The following is a 24907-nucleotide window of genomic DNA, read 5'->3' on the forward strand; positions in this document are numbered from 1 at the left end:
GATCACACCACAGGAAGCAGTGATGATTTAAAGCCCACCATTAAAAACTTTTGGCCCCTAAGGATTGGATCTGCTTCATTTTTGGGATCGTGCATTAAAAATGATCAGATAAAATGGATGAAAGGCGTGGATACAGAATAAATACATCAACTTGGCCCCACTGTTATGGCCGCATCTAATCCGCTCTTAGTTTGACCACACAGCTGTACGCATGTTGACGCGGATAGGCCCGGGCCACTCATTTACATGCCACACATGTGCCAACATGGCATGATAGGTCTGAGATCCAGTCCATCCATCAGATAAGGCGCCACTATATGGATGCCCTAGCCCAAGATCGAGGTTGATCAGCCCGTCAAAAGGGCTACAATTTGCAAAACAAATGTACATCAAAAAAAAAAAAAAAACAAAAACAAAGAAAGAAACTGGTATGGAGTTTTGTCTGACCTATCCACAGGGCACCGAATTCACTCACCATTCTTAAAATACGGAAAATTGATCTTTCTACTCTTATTACCAGGCTTTGGATGCATGCTTTGTAAATACCACGAGTGGATCCTAACTCTTGCTCGGGTGGTAGACTCTTAGGGCCTGTTCGGCCGGGCAGATTGGATGGGATTGGAAGGGATTAAAAGGGATTGGAAGATAGATCCCGGGATTGGCTAGGCGTGCTAAACAGGCACAGGATCCTGATCCCAAGATATAGCAATCTCATGGATTTTAAGACAATCCACTAATATCACCATCATTACCTTTAAATCCCATCCAATCCACCCTAATCCTTTCAAAATTGCTTGGGACGTGTTTGGTTCGAGGGATTAAAAGGGATTGGAAAGTTTAATCCCAGATTGACCGGGCGTGCCAAACAGACCAGATATAGCAATCTCATAGATCTTGCACCAATCAACTGCTGCAACTATCATTATCTTAAAATCCGTGCAATCCACTCTAATTCCATCCAATCTGCCCGGCCAAACACGCCCAGGGCGTTTGCCTTATGGTATTAAATGGGATTAGGTGGGATGGAATTGCATTCGGTTCCACGCCAATTCCGCTATGGGAAGAATGGAAAAGCTTGGAATTACATTAGATGGAGTTGCATTGGGTGGCATGCCAATTCTACTCAATGTTAGCAAGTCGTGTAGGTCTCACAATAATATGTGGGTTATATCCACACCGTCCACTTATTTTTTGAGATCATTTTAGAGCATGGGTTAAAAAATCAGATAGATCTAAAGCTCAAGTGGACCCCACCATACAAAGCAGTGGAGATTGAATACCTACCGTTGAAAACTTTTTTAGGGCCACATAAGTTTTGGATTTACCTCATTTTTAGGCCCATGTCATAAAATGAGGTTACAAAACATATGACCGATTTGGATATAACATATATTGTTATCTTCAAGAGTTTTAAATAATGATGGGTATATCTATTCAATGTACCACTATATTACAAATATAACATGTAATTAAGCTTTATCCCAAGGCAACAAGGGAAACGGTTTGGCTACTCCCCCTGACACACCACCCCGTGGCTGGTGGTCGATGCTCTGTGGGCCCCACCATGATGTATGTGTTTCATCCATTTTTAAAGATCATTTTAGGGCTTTAAACTAAAAATAAGAGGGATAGAAATCTTAAGTGGACCACACCACAGGAAAACAATAGTGACTGGATATCCATCATTTAAATTGTCCTATGGCCCATTGTACTGTTTATTTGACATCCAATCTGTTGATTAGGTCATAAAGACCCAGATGAAAGTAAAAAACAAAGATCAGCTTGATCCAATACTTTTATGGCCCCCAAAAAGTTTTTAATGGTCTACGTTCATTCAACACTATTTCTTTTAATGTGGTCCCCTTGAGATTGGGATATACTTAGTTTTTTGTGGAATACCATAAAATGATGTATAAAAATAGATGGACAGCATGATGAAACACATACATCATGGTGGGGCCCACAGAGAACCGAACATCAGCCATTGGCTGGTGTCAGGGAGTAACCAATCCGTTTCCCAATATCTGTCATATGTAATAATTATAATCCCATCCCATCCTTCCGAATACCATGCGCAAAACACCCCCTCACGAGTTTCAACACCGGGTCAAGGGATCGAGCAACGTGAAATCCCACTATGGGGTGAGTGTGTGGGGGTGCGCGCGCGTATGTGGAAAAAAAAAAACGGCGAGTAATTTTCGAGTAAAAAATTCCTGTATAAGGTCCTAAGAGATGTATCTCTGTGGCCTGTGGCTGTGTAAGGTCCACAGTGATGTTCGTGACAAATCCATTCCGTCCATCTGTTTTGAAAGACCACAAATAGGCAGGAAAATTCAAAACTCAGATGGCCTACACCAACGAGATAGTGGAAACGAAATTAAACGTCCTTCCACCGTTAAAATATTTCTGGAGCTGATAATGATGTTTATATGCGATCCTAACCGTTCATAGAGTTATTACCATTCTGATAAACCGTAGTCACAAATATCATCGGGATACGAAACTTCTGTCAACCCAATCATTCAATCCACACTGTTTTGTCTGGTATGGCCCATATGAGTTTTGGATTTTTCTGATTTTTAGTTTCTTGAATTTATCTGATTTTTAGTTTCACGTGCTGTGTTGATGCAAAACAGATGGATGACGCGGATTTTTCACGAGTAACAATCTCCGTGTCCGCGATCACTTTCAGGTTTCTATAACTACTAAGATTTTTTTTTTTTTGGTATTTGGGTTATGGATGGTTTACTGATCCAAGATTAGTTTTTTGGTATTTGGGTTATAGATGGTTTACTGATACATCAACGAGACGAGGAGAAAATGCCGTTACAGTCGAATCATATGCAATGAGAGAGCAGTTTTGCCATTTTTAAAAATACAATTCTTAAACGGTACAAAACTCAAATGCCATGCGACAATTAAGAGATATTTAAGATCGATCAACTAGATAGAACTAGAGCATTTCTCTAACATCTTTTCCCAAAAGTGTAATCCTCGCTTCCGTACCTATTCTTGCAAAACCCAACAAACCCAATATAAATAAGTAAAAAGGAAAATAATTATAATAATAATAATAATAAAAAGAAAAAATGTATATAAGAACAAACAATGAGAAGCATGTACCAAGAGCTGTTCCATATCAACCTTCTATCACCATTTCTCTAAGATGCACTTTCCGACGATCATTGCCATCGATTTCTGAACTGGCCATGTCAGAAAACATGAGCTCAAGCAATGATCACAGCTCTTCAAACAATGATGAAGAGAACGATGGTGGTCTTGGTGGTTGGGCACGCACGAAGAGAGCCCAACTGCTGCAAGATCTACACTCTCTTGTTCCAAACCAGATAGAGGTTGAACTTTTTCTTTTATTATTATTATTATTATTATTATTGAAATTACAAAAATAAAAATCTCGTATACAATGGCAGACCGACGAGAGATCAATCCTCGAAGGTGCTCGAGATTATCTTCAAAGAATTCACGAGGAGACGGAGCAGATCGAGCGGGAATTGCCCGAGAAGTATGCGAGCTCGTCGGAAAGCCAAGGACCTCAAATATTAGGAGTACAATAATATATTTCTTTCTTCCATTCTTCTTCAGTTTTCTAAATTTCATAATCTCTGCATTTTCTTTTGAGTCACGCATGCATGCTCAGGCATGGTTCTCGCACGTGCATGTGGGGGTTGAAATGAGGTGGTTGAGGTTGTTTATCACGTGTGGTAGGTGGAAACGGAGGAGCTGACGGAGGGGAGATTTATAATAAAGATGAGTTGGAGGAAAGGGTCGAGAGGAGTGGGTCACGTGCAGCGCGTGATTGAAGGTTTGGACGTGAAGATCACTTCGGTCTTCGTCCACGAAAACATCCCTGATGAAATGTTGACCACGGCCTACGTCGAAGTAATTTCTTCCCTTCAATCAGACCGTCCATCCAGTGCATCGTGTAGCCATTTTGAATTATCACAACTAAATCTACTAATCATATGGCTAGGATCTTCCTTTATATGTGCTTGTTGGAAAATGGATCCTCCATGACATTTCCCACTAGATGGACGGTCTTGATCCCTACATCACATTGCTACGTGTTCTGTGCAGAGATTTCTTTCCATACTGGGGTTCTAGTAGGGCTGTCAATAAGCTGGGCTGGCCAGCTTCAGTCGGGCCTGGATTAAAATGGCCGTTGGTCTGGGTCCAGGGCTACAATTTAAGCCATTTTAATAGAACCGAGATGATGGACTCATCTCAGGCTTATGTCCAACAGTCCATCAACCTGTTTATATCATTCGTGGTGGGCACACTTAATGGACAGCCCATATCTTGCACAGAATTAGGTAGCCAGGCTGTGGGGCCCACCGTGTTTATTTATTTTATCCATTTTACCAGATAATTTTAGGGCTTAAGAACAAAAATGAAGCATTACAAAGCTCAATTGAACTAAACCACGGTAAATAGTGTGAATTGAACGTATGCCGTTGAAAATTTCTTGGGGGCTACATAAGTTTTGTATCAAGCTGATATCTGTGTTTTCCCTTCATCCATGTCTTTGTGATCTTATGAATAGGTTGGATGGCAAATAACATCAGTGTGTGCCCTAAAAAGGTTTTAACGGTGGAAATCATTACTGTGGTCTGGCCCACTTGAGATTTGGATATGCTTCAATTTTGGATTCAACCTCTAAAATGAGCTGGAAAAACGGATGGACGGCATGGATAAACCAAATGAATTCACTGCAGGTCTAACAGAATTTAATCAGGACGATAAAAGCATACTGAGTTAGTACGCAATCTGGGCTCGAGCTCATTAGGGGTGTCAATGGGCCCGGTTCCGGCGAAATATCAGAATCCTATATAGGGCTGGCCCGCCCGCTCGGCACGACCCTAGGCCCGGCCCGTTGACAGCCCTAGAACTCAGCATTGTTCTTTCAGCCTGTCAGGCCAGGTTCGGATGGACATTAGCTGCCCCTAGCCGGGCCCGTTGAAAGCCTTACTCTTCGCTACTATCTTGTCTTTGATTGGCCTGATTTAGAAACACCCCACCTAATGATTGGTCAAGATCTCGCATACGTTTTCCATGTTTGCGAGCATGCCGTAATCTCTCCTTGCGAGGATCCCCTCGCATTTCTCTCACTTTTGTTTTTCTTTTTCTTTTTCATGGTACCCTAGAGGCGGCCACTGTCTGGTGATCAAGACCGTCCAATAGTTAGGTCCTTAATGGATAGCACACATGTTAAAAAATTACCAGTCGTGCATCTTACACAATCGCGTTTTGGATTTAATTGAACGGCGAGGAATGGCAGACTCTTTCAGATTTATCGAGACGAGCCATATTTCATTTGAACAGCGCCAGCCTATACCTCGCCCTAGGTTACCCGTAGGTAACTTTAGCAAACTGAGAGCCTTGTGGGTGGAACTTTCATAAGATCCATGCCGTCTCAGGTGTACTGCCTCATGTTTACCTTGAAAGCCAAGATCATGATAATCCAACAATCAGGTGGGCCACACCATAAGAAAAGGTTAGGACGGGATGCCCACAATAATTACGTGTAGGACCCACCTGGTGTTTATATGCCATCCAATCCATTCATTTGATGTGTCTCGTTGAGCACAAATGAATTACCCAAATATTCAGTATTCCAGGACTCAGGTGGACCATACCAGGTGCATTTTAAAGTTTTAGTTTTAAATTTATGAGGTGGGCCACCTTGTGTTGAATCAAACTGACTTTTGGAATAAGGCCAGGCAAGGATGAATTTCATGACCTTGGCAACACGAGCAAGTACCTTACTTTTTCTTTTATTTACGTTTTGGTAAATTCTTTCTATATGATTACGTCGTCCATTTGTCTGTGGAGAAAAACTTTGATACTCTGGCAGAGTGTCACGGATGATACGCAGACACTTAGAAATTACAAGAGCAAATCGATTTCAATTTCTTCCGTTTTATTTATCCGACATCTCCGCATTTCTACTTCCACTTTCTAGACTCAAGCAACGACGATGTGCGTGCACAATGGCTGAAAACCATTGCCTTTGCACACTTCTTCTCCGGCAGATCGCGTCCGTCGAACCTATCTTTGGTAATCTTCCTCACTGTCTTAGTGACGGTGTGCGTGCACATGGCTGTTAGGGGGTTGGGTCAGGTTAGTGCTCAACCCTAGCCCAACCCAACCCAGCTGGGAATTCTCAACCCTAGCCCAACCAAAAGTTCCAATACCTCAGCCCCAACCTAACCCAACCTTGGGGCTGGGAATTCTCGACCCAAGCCCAATCCAAGCGGGGTTAGCCGGGTTGATAGGGTGGATACATGCTAATATTTTTATTATTACATTAGTCTATTATATCCCAATACAGTCTTATTTTTTGTACCTATGATTTTATTAATTATATGCATAGTTATTTACTGAAAAAAAAAAAAGAATATTTTTTTCTAAACAAACAAGCTAAAATATAGGACGACTTTAAAAGTCGTGTCATGGAGCACGCAATCTATTTGGGAGAGAAATCTATCCTATCTTAGTAGCTTGAGTCATGGCAAATGGCGTGGACTAATGAAATCCGATGCACTTAAATTTCCTGTGCCTTCAACACAAACAATCCACACTTAATTATAATTTATAACTTATATATATATCAATCAGGTTCAGGTTGGTTCAGGCAACCCAAGACCTCAACCTGAGCCTTGGTGTTTATATAGCCCAAGCTTGAGACCAGACCTAATACATCCTGCCCGAGCCCTACCCAATGTCGGGTCGGTCGGGTTGAAAGCGCTCAACTTTTAGCCCTACGTTCTGGTGCATTGTACGGATAGAGAGTATCAAAACATCGCACTCCCATCATTCTAATGACTAGGCCTCTTTAGATCCTTTTATGTCGATCTGATTCAGGCAATGTTCAGGAAACTCCAAATTTATTCATCACATCCCCTGTATCTTCATCATTCTGATCAGCCGGGTTCCTCAACTGCTCACAGGTGATGATTATGCCACTTGGAGTCATGGCATTGTTGCCCTTAGTGTAAATAATAATAATAATAATAATAAATAAATAAATTTATAAATTGTGCTTTGTTGATGGTCATAACCACAACCATCTATTGATTTGTCTACTTTTGCCTTATGCATCCGTTGCAACCATTTGGTCCTATCTTGGAATCTCAATGCCCTAACTAAAAAGTTATCAAACAATGTAGTCTACATGGACAATACTTATGATGTTTGGTCTACTTAATCGATTTTCTCAAAGCAATGTTCCACCCATCTTTCAACTTGAGTGCTTCATCAGTTCTCACACACTAGGCCAATCGGCCATTCCCACATATTTTTCTAAGTTGAAATCATATTGGAATGAACTATCCTTCTCTCTCTCTTTTTTTCTTTTCTTTTTTTGTGCACTTAGGGGGCTACTAAGGAACTTACTTCTCATCACTAATAACAATATCTCATGCAATTTCTTATGGGGCTTAATGAAATTTATTCAGCAATTCAAGGACAACTCTTACTTATGAATCATCTTCCTACAATCAGTAAAGTGTACTCTTTACTACTGCAAGAATAAAAATAGCAAGAAGTTTCTATTGCCCACAAACCTTCCGATAATGCCACAACTTTGCTCGCTGTGAACAGTCGATACAATGTGAGTCATTCTCACGATCCAAGGAGAAACCTTTCTAAAGACAACCATGACTGGTGTCGCCATCGACCCACTTGTATCACAAATGAAAATTTTTATGCACTTCATGGTTATCCACTTGGTCATCACCTCCCCAACTCAACTCCTACCAAATCAGGCGCACTACTACTCCATGGCAATACAAGTCCTGTCGGCCCTGCTACATTTGCTCCCACTTTCACTCTAGATCAATATCGCTAGTTCTACCAATAGATGACAACCACCACTCTCTGCCTTATGAATTGGCTTTAGATTTTTTATCTTTTTTTTCCTTTTGATAAAACTTAAAAAAACAAAATTAATTCAGTTTCAAGAAATGAGTTTTTTCCTATCTTTTTAAATATATTGAGTTTTAAACATTTGAGCAATTATAAGATTTTTTTTTTTTTCATTAGCACAAAGTTTAAAATGGCAATTTACCAACTATGGTTCATACAAGTGAAGCCCATATTTCATTTACCCAGACGATTGGGTGATGCAACCTTCCATGCATTGACTAGATCCTAGCTATGAATTTGGGGCCTTCTTTCCTACCAGTTGAATATGGACCCTTGTATTTTTCTTAGTGTCTACTGTTGGACATAGGCTAGTGGGGCTCACTGGTGAGCAATCGCTAGTGGGTACGTCCCATGTTTCTTTTGGCTTTTTCCTTTTCTGTTATATTTCAAATTCAACTTTGAATTTGATTTATGATATGAGATAGGGATAAGACCGGATGATATGGTCTCATCCAAACTCTTAGGAAGGATGGATGAGACTCTCTCTCGTTAAATACATGATAAGAAATATCGAGAGTATACGTAGAGAGATATAGTGTGCCCAATAGTCTGTCCATTTTAGCTTGTCCTTGGGATGATTTAATCCATAGATCGCAATCCAGGATCACTTATACCGTAGGATCGAGGTGTGAATAAATCCATCTGCTCTAGTAGTAGATAGGCGGACTGTTGGAGTGTCAATCTTTTGTTTTGTGAGGGTTCCAAAACTCGTGTAAACCGTCAGATCTTGATGGCTCACCTTCCGCGCTTCCCTATAGCAGAGCATTCAACGGCGGATCTCCGATTATAATTTTCATCTAAAAAGGTAAGTGGCTCATCCTTTCTTTTTGGATTGCAATCCATGCTTGATTTTAGGCTGTACGTGAGAAATATAGCTGTTATTCGTTAGATATATTGCTTCTGTATTGACGTCCATCCATTCGGCGTGCTTATTTTTAGGCTTGAGAAGAAAAATAGAATTCAGATAACAATGGTGCACTTGATGTATATGAAATCTAAATTACTTGATTAGCTGTCATGCTTGATTCATGGCCACAGCATATTATATCAACGGCAGATTTTCATATGAATGATTAAGATCTTGCCCTTGTTCCCCATATCAATGGAGTGGGCCCCTCATGTATACCAAAATTTTAACATGTGGCCTAATTGATTTCCGGAATGGACAATTTCTTAGCCATTAATGCTTGAACTAAAAATAATCTACTGGCACTTTAACTTTGGATATGATTTTTTTTTTGTAAGCATGCCTTAAAATGCCTTAAAATAAGCTGTCGTAACGGATAGACGGCATGGATGTATACATTCTGGTACTTTACATAAGTTGTTGTATTGAAGTACATACGTGTACATCTCACCCAATATATCCAAGCAATAGTAGTTATATTGAACTACACCACTTAAACATTGTTGCTGGTGACGCATCTCTCCATACTTGTATTGACATATCACGCGCCAAGACATATAGCTGCTGTACACGTGTGTACACGTGTTGACTTCTGCTATACACGTGTGTACTGGGAGACATCTCTCCATATAGCTGCTGTACACGTGTGTACAAGTGTTGGCTGATGTGCACATGTACACGTGTTGCACGTGTACATATGCAATGTACACGTGTTGATTATTTCACGTGTTGGCTGCTGTACACGTATACAATGTACACGTGTGGCTGCTTCACACGTGTTGGTTATACACGTGTTGACTGTTACATGGTGGGTCTGCTGTACACGTGTTAGTTGCTTCACACATGTTGGCTGCTTCACACGTATATTAGCTAACTGTTGTATATTAGCTGATGTACACAACTAGCTAATATGTGTATCGTCAACTAGCTAATCTATTGTATATTAGCTAACGTACACAACTAGCTAATTTGTTGTATAGCTGACGTACACAATTATAATAGTTGTTGTATAGGTGAAGTACACAAAATCATATAGCTGTTGTATTCACGTCTGTCTAATCACGATGTACGTAATATATCCAAACCGTCCATCCGAATGGCGATGTGGCACATATCCAAACCGTCCATCCAAATGGCGATGTGGCACATGTATATGAGAAAACTTCTGATTTACTAATCCGATATACATGTCACCTGTGGCAATAAGGCACATGTACATGAGATAAATTCCGCTCATACGATACCACGCTTTATTGATGATGCGCTCAAAATAGAAATTTAACATGAGCGGAAAATCATAACCTACGCTTCTTGTTATGGAAAATACATGATGAGGCATATGTGATAGACATTTGCTTCTTTTATCTTGACTATCCATTTCAAAGACCTACCTTGCATTGGCTACAGCTTGAAAGTTACATGGATCTAACAATCCTAGCCAACTGATGAGTGGCGTGGCCTTCGAACCAATGGTGGATAACAACCAACTGAGTGGATTTCTCAGGAAACTTAGGCAAGTACGGACAAGTGAAGTCTTGTATGCATTGGATGCATATATGCTTGTGATATGATGAGCTCTGGGATTGCAATACTGCTCATATACATGTACATATACATATGTGTGATTATGATTTTCTTTATATCATACTATTCGCTGTTGATCCAGATATCATTAGTGATTGAAACGATCATTAACTATGATGATCAATGTTGATGATAGGATCAATCATCAATATTGAACATTAACGGTAATGATCGGATCCATCACTAATGGTCATTATCACAGGTGATAATTGAACTCTCTTTATGGCTATGCACTTCATTATTTTTTCTGATGATAATGTTTATATATGTGTGATATTATCAAGCTTGATGTGATTAAATCTAAGCCCTCCTTATTTTTCATTGGAAAATTAGAAAAATTTAGTGTTTAGGAACTTCCTATAAATAAAGGTTATGCATAACCTGAGTAGGAGTTTATTCTCCTCCACCAAATGATACATGCAACTAAGTAATAGATGGTTGCACGTTATATAATTATAATTTTTTAAAAGCATCAATTTCATCCTAAATAGAGAATTTGATTGTTCTACACCGCCTATTCAGGTATGTGGACTTTTAGATCTCATTAAGATGTATTGACTACTTTTATACTCTGAAAATTTGTATAACACGTAGAAATGCTGATGATTAGTGTCAATACCTTAGACCATAGCTAAGTAGTGATACTTATGCAATGTAGAGATGGTCACTAAAGCGTTAATCGCTGAACAGCTGAAAGGACAACATTTCGACGGCAACAACTACGAAGACTGGTCCCGCGCGGTGTGATGTCTTCTGGACGAGGACAACATATCGCACACACTCGATGAAGTTCAAGAGGAACCTATATTGGCTAAAAATGAAAATTTACAAGAACATAGGGTTGCGATGACTCGCTATAATAAGTAGCGAAAACAGAATCGTTCAGCTCGTAATGTCCTTCTTAGCACTATGCACAAAGAATTCATACCTACGTATGAAGTACATGAAACTGCTAAGGGAATCTGGGAAGTACTAACAAATGCTTATGCACAGAAGTCAAATGCGAGAGTTCGGGCAATGGAATTAGAATTCCAAGAGTATAGGATGTCAGTCGACTGCCCCATCAAAGATCATATGCGTAAGACAGAGCAAATGATAGGCACTCTTAGGAATGTTAGGTTTAAATTGACTGAAAATTAAAAGATTATAGCCATGCACCATTCCTTGCCTGAATCTTGAGCCCAAATTAAAAGAATCCTGAATCATACTGATTCAATCACTACGTTCAGAGACTTTTGTGGCCACTTGGTACGTGAGGTTAAAATGAATGCAATTCAGCGAAGTTCAGCTAAGGCCTTTGTAGCAGAGACCCATAAGCGAAAAGTTAACAAGAAACGGTTCAAAGCTCGAAAGAAGGAGAAAAAGAATAACTAAGAACAGAAGTCCATAGCACCTCCTCCAAATCTCAAGAAAGGAAATGAAAAGAAGAAGCAGAAAAAGACAAATGTAGTTTACTTTGTCTGTGAAAATTCCGACCATTATGCTCGGCAGTGTGCCCATAAAAAGATGGTAATTTCTCAGTTACTAGATACTTTGTATGTAGGCATTAGTTCTAAAATCCTTTCCGTTAATACTATATCTAATGAGTGAATTTTGGATTCAGGCGCAACAAAGCACGTGACACAGAGTCGTCGATGACTCGAGGAATTTCGGCCTATAACCAAGGGAAGTTACAAGCTGTACATGGGCAATAACGCTATTGAAGACGTACTAGGGATTGGCGTTTTCCATCTCCGTATGCGCATAGGGCAAACAATAATCCTCCATGATACTTTTTATGCATCGGGGATGCGTCAGAATTTAATTTCTGTTTCTAAGTTATTATTTGATGGTTTTAATATTCGATTTTCTGGGACAAGAGTTTCTTTAAGACTGAATAACATCATCTTTGCATGGAAAAATTTAATTTCAGATTTATTTATTCTGGACGTAGATTGTGATAATGCACCTCTTGCTTTATCTGCTATGTTGAATAAAACTGTAATATCTGAATCTCAAAAATGGCACGCGAGGTTAAATCACATCGAAAATGATCGTATGACAAGACTAGTACGTTCTGGTTTGTTAGACTCCTTATCCAAAATTGATTTGTCATTTTGTAAACATTATGTGTCCGGGAAGACTTCGAAGAAACCATTTCCCAAAGCGGCTAGGTCCAAGGGCACACTAGAGATAATCCATTCAGATATCTGTGGACCCTTTAATGTACATGCCAAAAACGGATGTAATACTTTGTCATTTTCATCGACGATTACTCGCGCCATGGATATGTGTATCTCATCTCACACAAATCTGAGGCTTTTGATTGTTTTCTTAAATATAAAGCTGAGGTGAAAAATCAGCTTAAGAAAAAGATTAAAATCCTTCGATCTGATAGAGGTGGAGAGTATACATCTGAAATATTTAAGTCATACTGTGAAAATGTTGGAATTGTTCGGCAGTACACAATAGCTTACACTCCACAACAAAATGGTGTTACAGAGAGAATGAATAGGACACTATTGGACATGGTTAGATCGATGATGGCACAAGCAATCTCTCTACACATTCTGGGGAGAGGCACTGTTACAGCCATCTACGTCCTTAATAGAGTCCCATCCAAATCTATTCCTAAGACCCCATATGAGATGTGGTCTGGGATGACTCCTTCTCTAGTCAACCTACGCCCTTGGGGATCTTTGGGATATGTTTTGCTACTTACTCCTCATAGAGGTAAACTTGATAGTAAAACCATTGAATGCGTATTCATTAGGTACCCTATGCATTTAAAGGGATACGTTCTAGTTTATGAGGACCATGGACGATAGATTGAGATAGAATTCCGGGACGTGACCTTCGTTGAAGATACATACCCAAGCCGAATGAAGCAAAAGGTTTCAATACAACTTTTTAAAATACCCGATGTATCTAAGGAGAGTGGGAGTTCTGCTCCTCAAGATGAGGATGCTCCTATAGTTCGTCGGGACAATGAGAGGACATCTCAGCAGGCTCTTGAGTTACGTCGAAGTGAAAGAGGATTGATTCCTTAAAGATACTTCAATATTGAGGGGCAAACATTCTCTTGCGTTGCGGTTGATGATGATGAACCTGATTCGTATCAAGATGCATTATTATCTTCTAACTCAGCCGATTAGGTGAATGCTATGGACGAAGAGATCGCTTCCATGAAAAAAAATAAAGTTTAGGAACTTGTTGATCTGCCTTCCAATCGCAAAGCGATGGATAATAAATGAGTACTAAAGATCAAAAGAAAGGCAAATTGTACAGTGGACAAGTATAAATCACGATTAGTTGCTAAAGGTTTTACACAACAAGAAGGCATTGATTACGAAGAGACCTTTTCACCTGTTGTAAAGTTCTCCTCAATCCGCATGATCTTGTCCATTGTCGCAAGTTTAAACTTAGAGTTATATTAGATGGATGTAAAAATCGCGTTCTTAAATGGTGACTTGGATGAAGAAATATATATGCAACAGCCCATGGGTTATGTGGACAAAAAGCATCCAAAGAAAGTCTGCAAGTTATTGAAATTTATCTATGGGCTGAAGCAATCTTCAAGATAGTGGTACATGAGATTCCACTTGGCCATCACCACTTTTGGATTCACGATGAGTGAAGAAAATCATTGTGTATACATGAAACGGTCTAGAAGATCTTTTCTGATACTATCTCTATATGTAGACGATATCCTGTTAGCTGGTAATGACATGCAATTGTTAATATTAACTAAAGATTGGCTATTCTCAAACTTTGAGATGAAAGATCTTAGTGAAGCCAACTTTATTCTTGGGGTAAAAATCATCAGGGATCACTCTAAGAAATGTTTAGGTTTGTCTTAAGCAACCTATATACAAAAGATCTTAGAGCGGTTCAGGATGAAAAATTCAAAAGCTGTTGAAACTCCTATGGATAAAGCTACCAAGCTAGACAGGAAATCGTGTCCCCAGACTGAAGTCGAGAAATTAGTTATGTCCTCAGTACCTTATGCAAGCGTAGTAGGGAGCTTAATGTATGTTATGCTTTGCACCAGACCGGATATTAGCTATGCAGTTGGCATAATCAGCCTTTATCAGAGTAACCTGGGACAGTCTCATTGACAGGCTGTCAAACGTATATTCCGCTATCTCAGAGGAACAAAAGACTTAATGTTGTGTTATGAAGGCACAAGCCTCGAGCTCAAAGGATATTTTGATACTGCTTGGGGTAATGACGCCAACGAGAGAAAGTCTACTTCAGGGTATATATTCTTACTTGGAGGAGGAGCTATCTCATGGTCGAGTAAGAAACAGACATCTACAGCTCTTTCATCTATGGAGGCCGAGTACATTGTATGTTGTGTTGCAGTTCAGGAGTTTGTATGGGTTCGCAGATTTCTATTGAGTCTGGGTGTTGTACCGAGTGTTCGTCAGCGTATATCGCTGAAGATATACAATACTTCTGCCATTGACTTGGCAAAGGACCCTAAACACTTCCAGAAGTCTAAGTACATTGAGATTAAGTATCATTACGTCCGTGATCAAGTAAGAGATAAGAAGGTCGCCCTCAGCTACATTCCTACTAAGGAGATGATGGTTGATCTCATGACGAAACCTATAGCTAGAGATCTATTTCAGGTTCACGTCCAGTAGATGGGATTGAGGAAAGTTTGACTAATGTACTTGTTTTGTAATACATTCGATCTTTCATTAATGAATAATATATTCCATTTATTCAGTATTGAACACTAATATAAACTAGGTAAGTAGATCATCAGCATTTACCTTGAGATCATGTAGGATTTCTATCTTTGTCGGCAGGCCAGTCACCCACTCACACGGGTTGACCAACCTTGAATGTACAAGAGAGGTACATTTGAGGTCATGTTTATACATTGAGGTATGAACTTCTCTTTATTTTGAATAATAAAGGATGAAGATATGAGTGAGTCGTATCCGCCTAAAATCTTTTAAGATTGAAGATGAGACTAATAAAGTCGAATAACATAATCGCACCATTCTTTTTTTATGCGATCAATGTTATGGCCTAAATTTAAAGCCAGGTTATGAGGTTATGAGATGAGTAGTACCTCATGTAGAATGACCTGTGTATTGTAGACTCGACATTCACCTAGTATTGTCTACTTTACGACGTGAATTATAGCCAAGTGCTGGGACCTTTTACCTACAGATTGTTTTGATTCGATTTAATCATTGCAACGTGCGAGTAGCCAATCCCGTAGGTGACTCTTTGTGTTCTTAGCTACCCTCCTCTTATGTATATAAGGATGAGATTGAGTGTCGCTCCTTTAGTGTACTATGACGAAAGGTCCTTGATTGGCCAGACTCAGTTACGCTAGGAAAGCGGCTTAATTAATTCCAAATTACACATCTACGTGGGGAAGATCCTATGACAGCTACACCAAGTTTCTAGAACTATAAATACACACTTAAAGACTTATCCGCCGGCAGTATTGAGTTGTTTTTATTAGACTTTTGCAAACAATATTTTTCTTAAAAAACATATATATATATATATATATATATATATATATATATATAAGTATTGCTTTAAATTGGTTTCAGTCGAAGTTTGTGAAAAATCAAGTTTTCAGAATAACTTGATAAGTTGGATAAGTACGTATGTTGGCCGAGTACTCCAAATCAGGAGTTAACTCTATCCGGTATGGTCATGCGGACTAAGACAGGCATTGCAAAGCTTGGATTATTGAGTACTAGTTAGGTGGTCACTTAGTACTTAAGCACCTGTGAGAAGATTATGGTGATCCAGTTGGTCCCACGCCTCTGATTCTTTTGATCGCGATATTTGGTCTTTGATTGTTATTAGACATGTCAGATGGACAAATCTTTTGTGCCTATCCCATAATGTGATTGAGTGAGAGATGTTGGACCTAGGCCAGTGGGGCCCACTGGTGAGCAATCACTAGTGGGTACGTCCCATGTTTCTTCCAGCTTTTTCCCTTTCTGTTATATTTCAAATTCAACTTTGAATTTGATTTATGATAGGAGATAGGGATAAGACCGGATGATATGGTCTCATCCAAACTCTTATGCCTTCCTATAAAATGGATGAGACTCTCTCTCGTTAAATGCATGATAAGAAATACCGAGAGTATACGGAGAGAGATATAGTGTGCACAATAGTCTGTCCATTTTTGTCTTGTCCTTGGGATGATCTAATCCATAGATCACAATCCAGGACCACTTATACCGTAAGATCAGAGGTATGAATAGATCCATCTACTCTAGTAATAGATAGGCGAACCGTTGGCGCGTCAATCTTCTGCTTTGTGAGGGTTCCAAAACTCGTGTAGACCGTCAAATCTTAAGGGCTCACCTTCCGCGCTTCCCTACATCTACTTGCAAAACAACTATTAAAACTTTAAGATTATCATATTGAGGAGCTTTTTAGGGCATGGTCCCTAAACAGTTGTTGTGACTGGATCACTGAACCATGGGTTCCACTTTTATAAACTGAAACTTAATAAGAGTATATTACGGATGTCCTCCAGTCAATGATCATCCTATTCCACATCTTGAGTAATGCTAATTCCATATAATATCTTTCCTTTACATGAAAGTTGGGTTTTTACTCGAGGCCTCATCGTTGAAACCAAGATCGAAGGACTCAAACCCAACCCACCTCATGTGGGTAATTAAAATTTTTGAAATCTTTATAAGGAGAATGAAAATTGAATAGGCTTTCCCTTGACAATCTTCACTTCATCGGAGTCCTAAAGAATTGGATGGTTTTGGAAGCTGAGTTCAATGAGAAGTAAGAGATGTGGTTGTCTCTTGGTAAAGCTAAGGAGTCAGGCCTGAACAGATTCTCTTCAGCATTTTTTATATTTTTTTCAGTCTTGTTGGGATGTAGTGAAAAGGATGTTCTTGAAACATTAAAGGAATTTGCACTGAAAGGCGAATGAGCGCAAAAGCATGAACCCGACCTCTGTTATATTTTGTTTCAAAATATGTTTAAAAATTTTAGTTTTCAAATTTTTAGTTTCCCTCCAAATTTTGAAAAGTTTTGGTGCTTTTGAATTGTGGATTTTGTCCCACATCGAATTTGACAAAGAAAACTATCTTGTATATAAGATAGTCTTTTTGCCTTGGGCTTGAGCCCCATTCAGGGGACATGTGAATTTGGTCCTATGGAGGGGCTATGTCAATAGCTCTAATCTATGCCAATGACCACACATGTGTGCGCACGGAGCCAAGCCCGAGTCCGTGTCCGTGTGCGCATGCACGACGCGACACGACGGGACGGGACGGGCTGGGCGCAGGCGCGGGTGTGGGTGTGATGTGAGTGTACTCGCATGGGTGTATGTGTATGGGTACTCGTGAGACTTTATTTGCGAGAGTATACTCGCACTTGCGCCTTTTTGTTTTAAACCAGAGAGATGCATCCCTTCCAGTTGGTCGCACCTGTTGGGTTTAAACCCAACGAACCTAACCTTTTGTAAAGGGTGCTTATGCACCACTTCGGAGTCTATATAAATACTACCAATTTCAGTTTCAAATATACAAAAATATTATCTCTCTTATAAAACTCTCTCTGGTACAGTTTTAAGAATTTTACTGAGTTCATCGCTAAGTCAACTCAGCACTTTCGAATTAAACTGCAAGTAGTTAGAGCCCGCGTACAGTAAGTGCACCGCTAGGACCAGGCAGTCATTGTATCCTGGAGGTCGATTGCTCTGGAAACCTATTGCACTTGGGACGTTGTCCAAGGGGAGCAAATTCGATTTCAAGCCAAGTGACTCATTCACGCCTCGACTCAATTAAATAAGTTCTTCTTTCTCAAAATTTTATTTTCTTTTTTGGTTCTCGCTTTTAATAGTCTATTTAATTCAACCAAATATTCCAACAACCTCTATCATGCTTATTCCAAAAAAAAAAAAAAAACAGGGGCATTAGAGGTTAAAGATTTTTGTCCTACAAGCCTCATGGGGAGTATATATGAAATTCTAACAAAATCTTCCTAGCATGGCAATTAAGTCAGGCACTTCTTTCATCTCTCAGAATCAAGGTGCTTTTTGTTAGTGGCCGATAAATAATAGATGGGATCCTTGTTACAAATGGGTGCATCCATTCTAGAGAATCTTCTAGCATTTTTGGCGTCCTTGGGATAATTAACATGGAGAAGTTTTATAACCATGTTGGATGAGAGTTTATGATGTATAATTGATAACTGGAGGTCGTGGATAAAGGAATGCATCACTACTTTGTCATACTTGATTCTACTTAATGGGCGTGCCAACAGGTTACTCTTGAAGCTCCAGAGGTCTTCGCCAAGGAGATCCCATTTCCCCCTCTTATGGTTGTGGCCAAGGGCTTAAGAAAAAAGGGACATGGTGAAAGGCTTTAGGGTTGGAACTCCCAATTCCACATTTTCCATTTGCGATTTGCAAATGACACCTTACATCTCACAATGGATCCTCATAATTGACTATCTAGAGCTAGCTATTGATGTAGCATAGGGGTGGGGGCCAACAGTCACCTTCGGTCCTGTGTCCCATTCAATTCTCTCCCTCGCTAATCTTCCCAAAGATTACATTTTTCTTCTCAAAATTCCAAATTTGGTTGCTGGAGAAGAAAATGAGGAAAAATACAAATATCATTTGATAAGTTGGGGGACAGTTCAAAGAAGTGAAAAAGAAGAGGGCTTGGTTGTGGGAAATATTAAGGAAAGAAATTGAAGTCTTCTTCAATGGTCGTGGAGATTCAGGAATGAGCAAGAAGCATTATGAAGAAGGGCTGTTGCAAGCAAATGCGGCCAGGATCATCGGTCTGTCCCAAAGTCAATAATAGGAAAAAAGGTTACTGGCAAATGGAAGAATGTTGTCACGAAAACAGAAACGAAAGCAGAAAAAGAATATATATATATATATATATATATATATATATATATATATATATATATATATATATATATATATATATATATATATATATAGTAGGGAAAGAACATGTTTCAAAGTAAAAATGGGCAACAAAATCTAGTTTTGGAAAGATGCAAGGATAAGGGACGAAGCTCTTGTTTAAAATTAATATATATATATATATATATATATATATATATATTTATAATATAGCATCATCATCAGGAGCCATTGAGAAAGATTGTTACCAAGTCATGAGTGAGAATATTTAATGGAACATCACATTCAAGAGAGGCCTCAACGATGAAAAGTGGCAGAGATGATACCTCAGGTTTGCAATGCTTGTTGAATACTGTTTTCTTCATGCATTGCAAGGAAGACTCGCGCATTTTGAATTGGATGTCTCGTGGATCCTTCACCTCATTATCTCCCTTCCCATTTGCTCTCAGGCTTGGTCCCTGTTCTTTGCTCCTTGCGAACGGTGAAGCCTTTAAGGCCAACTGGTTCAAGCATTGTCTAGATATGTGGAATCTAAGGGGGGGAAAAAATAGAGGAAAGAAATAACAGAATTATCAAATGATGCTTTCTATGAGGACTAACAGAAAAACATGGATTTCAATTTTAAGTTCTTGTTTGGATTGCAAATTGCAGTCTTATATTCCTCTCATAGTATTCACTATGAACAAAAGTATAATGGTTGTTGGATGGAATCCATTTTTTTATTTTTTTTTTAATTTTTGGCTATTCGATCAACACAAATCTTCACGTTAAAGGAAAACCATTTTCCTCTTCCATTGAACATGGTTATGGAACTGTCCTCTTCTCTTCAACATTCTCCAAACCAGTTATTATAGAAGGTAACTCAAGAAAACTTATTTATGATAACCTGATAAACACAAAAGGATTTTGGAGTATTCTCTAGATTTCTGTATATTAGCTTTACCCTCAACAGGGTTTATATTTACAACGTGTATACAAGGAATGTGCATAGAAGTAAAGATAAATCAATGAATATACGTGGAAGGGATATACATGGAAGAAAATCAATTGTGGATAATGATTATCACCCCCCTCAAACTGATGTAGGTGATCAACCAAGGAAATAATGTCTAGCGATTGGCAAAGTCTTCGTAAGAATGTCAGCAATCTGGTCCTGAGACGCTGCATGAGGGAGCAAAATAATGTCTTACTGAAACTTTTCGTGAATAAAGTGACAATCAACTTCAATGTGCTTTGTCCTTTCATGAAAAACAAGATGATAACTGGATAAACACAAAAGGATTTTGGAAAATTCTCCAACATTATGTATATTAGCTTTACCCTTAACAGAGTTTTTATAAACTTACAATGTATGTACAAGGAATGTGTGTACAAGAAAAGATAAATCAATGGAAGGGATATACATTAAAGAAAATCAATTTTGGATAATGGTTATCGATTACATAGGCCCATAAGTTTCCTCCAATCCTTAGGTATTATCCTATGAACATTGATGAAATCTGTCTTTTGGCCTCCAGGCTTAAACTTGTAGAGTATTTCTGAGTCGTTCTCCATCAACTATAGGGTACATGCATTCCATGTGTGCAATGATTGCGGAAATCGTGGGACAAATATGTAAGATATCCTAGCCATTCATCAGGCCTATCATGAACCCCTATACCAAAAAAGCCACATGTTTACATCGAACATAGACCGACCATGGGTCTTTTTTTCTCTTACTTTCTATTTCTCTCAAATTCATCCAGGTGCATTGGCCTCTTATTCAGGAATCACCTCTTAAACCTCTCCACAACTCACCCGAGCAGTTTTCTCCATTAGATCAGACCATTTTATCTTAATATCTAGAGTTATTCAAGTTAGCAATATCATCATAAGTATTCGATAATTCAACGCCAAATATGGAAGGATTAGTGCAATTATATTTTCTTTAAATTGTTCATTTGCAAGACTAATTCATTATCCTTTTCTTTTAAATGGGCTTCTGAAGGTAAAGAAAGAGATGGGAATGACTGAAGAGGAGCTCCAACATCTTGTCATCAGTGCAGCCAGGAGGTCAGGTTTGTTCCCATAAATCCTTGAAAGTGGAGCTATATTTGTGATGATAGTGAGGACAGTGATGGATTCAGAAGCAACGGCAACGGCACACCGATGGACCACGTCATGCCATCATGTGCAGTACACATTCTTTATGTAGTAACCAGTAACCCGAGCCACATTAGAATCCAAACGTTGGATTGTGGCCGCTTTCAGATTATTTTATTTTTTATCATGTTATGTTTGTGAATCAATATTGTTAGATTGTTCATGGGTTTTATGTTTGAGCCCATGGCTCAACATTGGACAGCGGGTTTCAACATCGAGGTTTGGTTCATCCCTCCCACAATGTAGAGGTATCAGAGCATAGATGCATGAATGTTCATGTTGAAATGTACCTTTAGCTTTGATTATTAATTCAATCAGAACCATATTTCACCAACGTCTAAGGGGATTCGCTCCATGCTAGTCAATATCACGGCAGTTTGTAAGATTGGTCATGTTTGATCAATGCCATTATGCATTACTTGATACATGTGTTTAACGAAACTGCGACCTATTTACATGATACATGCTAGGGATAAACTCAAAGAATATCGGCATGATGATAAACCCTACAAAAACTTCATATTTTTAGATCAAAAGGACAAATCAGAAAAAGTTTGATTCCACTCAAAGAACAGACTAAGGATCCGAACACATCGAAGATGGCAGCTCTTAAGATTGTGCAGCTACCATGCACCTATGTGCAGAGACCCACTTATGGTAAGATTAGGAGTATTTGCCGGCTTACATTCAAAGTGATTTTGCTTTTTAACCAGCTTCCCATTGCAGCATGAATCCAACAATGAGATCTGGGACTGTTAACAGGCCAGGCTAGCCCTTGGACTTTTGTGCTGGGCTTGGGTTGGATTATCAGGCTTCGGCTTAAAATTCAAGCTTGTTTTTCAATTGGGTCAGGTTCGGACGGTGTTCAGTCAGGCCCATTAGGATTTGCAAAGTGCAAAAGGTAATTTTGTAATGGATAGAATATAAAAATCCTCATTTACTCTTTCACTCCGCTCATATTTATTTTGTAGCCTGTGATCCACCTAACAATGACTTGGGCTCGGTCTCTGGCCAGGCTCGAACTGGATTATTTTGTCTTGTCACGGCTCAAGCTAGGCTCGGGCCTATGTTGAACAATGCAGGCTAGGCTTGGACTGCGCTTGCTCGGCCCTAACCCGGCCGGTTGACATACAGTGAGATCCCACCATCACCTACTTCCATAGGTCTTTCACGACACTCGTATGTTAGTTTTGCACCATTTACAAATTAATGGTGACTCTCGAAACTTACACATGGCATAATTGTAAAGCAATCCAAACCGCCCAAATGGCTGACCCAACTTTGGATGGAGCGTTACTGAAAAGTACACCAAGGAGATAATATTAACCATATGATTTTCCCTTTGAATTTGGACAACCCCACTATTTTACTTTTCACCATCCATTTGATAATCATAATTGGATGGCTAGGATTGCTTGATTGATGTGATTTTAAAGATATGCTCCATCTAAATGGGACTACAATTTCGATGGATCAGATAGCTGTACATCAATGCCACATGTGATGAGGATAAGACACCACCGTTTTTCAAATCGTGCCAAACACTAGAGACTTGCCTATCAAGATTTGAATTGACCATGATGAATAATAAAAATAAAATAAAATAAAATGAAATCACTACTGATGAATGACACCCCAACTTTCTGAGCTAATTAGATCCATTATACCTTTTGGGGATTGATTGATGCATTTGAGTTTGTATTGTACCATTTCAATTCCGGAAATTGGAAAATGAGTGTGTGCAAATCAATAAGATGGGTGTAATATAGATTTATAATGAAACTTTATTGTGGCCCTCGGAAAAAGCTGTCCACAAACTTTACTTTTGACGTCACCAGACACTGCAATTATAGTGAGAGGGGTCAAAACGAGTGGAGAAGACCTTTCCTGACTTCATTTTCATCCGAGTTACAAAACCCAATCAGCCTGTGATTTCTAAATGCTTGCCATGATTGCTGTATCACTAGCAACTGGTCTACCCTATTTTTAAAATCGATTAACTGATCGCCTAGGTAACCGTACCAGAACTTGTGGTACCATGCCATCTTACCTTGTCAACGTCCCCACTTGTCCAGGAAATCGGTACCATGAAAACATGGACCCCATCATGTGATGACCCTTCTTAGAAATCAGGCTGATGATCCACTGGCTAGATTGGCCACACTTGTATGTTGAATTAGGTTGCTGGTTGTCCATTATTTTCAACGTTGTGGCCTACCTGATGAACTGACTGGTCTGATTTTTTGTGCTAGTGATCTTCATGGAGGGACTTACTGCTTTCATGGCACAGATGTCCTGAAAGCAGGTGCCTGTACGAGTGGGATGTTGGAGGAGTGATACCGCAAGTTCTTATATATACCTTGCCTGTGGGTGATTAGTTGTAGTTTACTTATCAAGAAGCAGATTGAAGATTTATGTTAAAACTGAAAAGCATTTCTACTTGATCTAAAAGGTAAAGAAAGTGATAATAACCGAGGGAAAAGGAAGTGATAATAACAGAAATGACGTGAATATGCATCCGGTAGCCATCAATAAGAGGATTGGACGGATATTAGGTGTCGTTGATTGAGTACTTGCCTCGTTAGCTCATGATTTGATTTATTTTTATTCTTTTTCTGTAAATTTAGTTTATTAAACCTTTTTTTGTTTCACGAAAGCTTAAATGGTATATTTGTTGATGCGGTTTTCCGACGGATCCTTTGTATTGACCTTTGCGCACAGGCATAAAAGAGGGACAAAGGAGGCCTAGCTAATATAGGGGACTCTCCGATGCCTAAGTCAAGATCGAGGTCTTATAGAGTATGGTAGGATCTCCAGGAAAGAGATATCAGTCGAATATTAGAGTTTTTCACTGAACGTACCTTTAGATGGCGAGAGGTACCCCTATATTTATAGGAGAACCAGAATACCGTTTCAAGTGAATTCTTTCTTAATATCTTGGCTGTAATCCAGAATTTCCATGAGATGATCGGTTCCCAAGGGCATTGGGATCTGATATTATCCTTAGAAGATCTTAAGAGGGATCTTTTAAGAGGTTAGGGGATTCCCTAAATCTTTTGGTCGGTCGTAGGTCGGAACCCAAGGCGAGTCTTGACCTAATCGACGAATTAGCCTTCATTATCTCTATAAGCCAGTTGGGAGCATTATCGACCCATGATCGTGCTTTGGCCTTACGAGAATCGTTCAGCAGCTGATTTATACTTGATTTATGATCAAGCTATGGTCGATCCGTAATCAACTTATGGTCGATCTATAATTGATCTGTAATCGACTTGTGGCCGATCAATGGTTGATCCGTAATCAACCTATTGCCGACCTATAAATTAGGTCGGTAACATATAGTCACCTGAGAGGGCTCGTAGGTGGGCTCTTTGAGTGTCCTTAAAACTGCATCACCCTCCTTAGAGGTTACTTTGTCTCTGAACGTGGCGGCCTCACTAGGCTCGGTGCTC

General features: G+C 39.3%; 1 protein-coding gene across 2 annotated transcripts; it reads left to right on the forward strand.

Annotated features, from left to right (window-relative positions):
• Positions 1 to 3137: 3137 nt before the first annotated feature.
• Positions 3138 to 21789, forward strand: LOC131257621 (uncharacterized). Of its 2 annotated transcripts, XM_058258404.1 has the most exons (4): positions 3138 to 3353; positions 3432 to 3566; positions 3727 to 3900; positions 21301 to 21789. In XM_058258404.1, exons 1-4 carry the CDS (start codon positions 3210 to 3212, stop codon positions 21382 to 21384), a joined length of 537 nt encoding a protein of 178 aa, XP_058114387.1. In that variant the 5' UTR covers positions 3138 to 3209; the 3' UTR covers positions 21385 to 21789. The 2 variants fall into 2 exon arrangements, with proteins under 2 accessions (XP_058114387.1, XP_058114392.1); XM_058258409.1 differs by lacking the exon at positions 3727 to 3900.
• The last annotated feature ends 3118 nt before the right edge of the window (positions 21790 to 24907 follow it).

The sequence above is a fragment of the Magnolia sinica genome, chromosome 1 (genome assembly GCF_029962835.1).
Source record: "Magnolia sinica isolate HGM2019 chromosome 1, MsV1, whole genome shotgun sequence".
Lineage (NCBI taxonomy): Eukaryota > Viridiplantae > Streptophyta > Magnoliopsida > Magnoliales > Magnoliaceae > Magnolia > Magnolia sinica.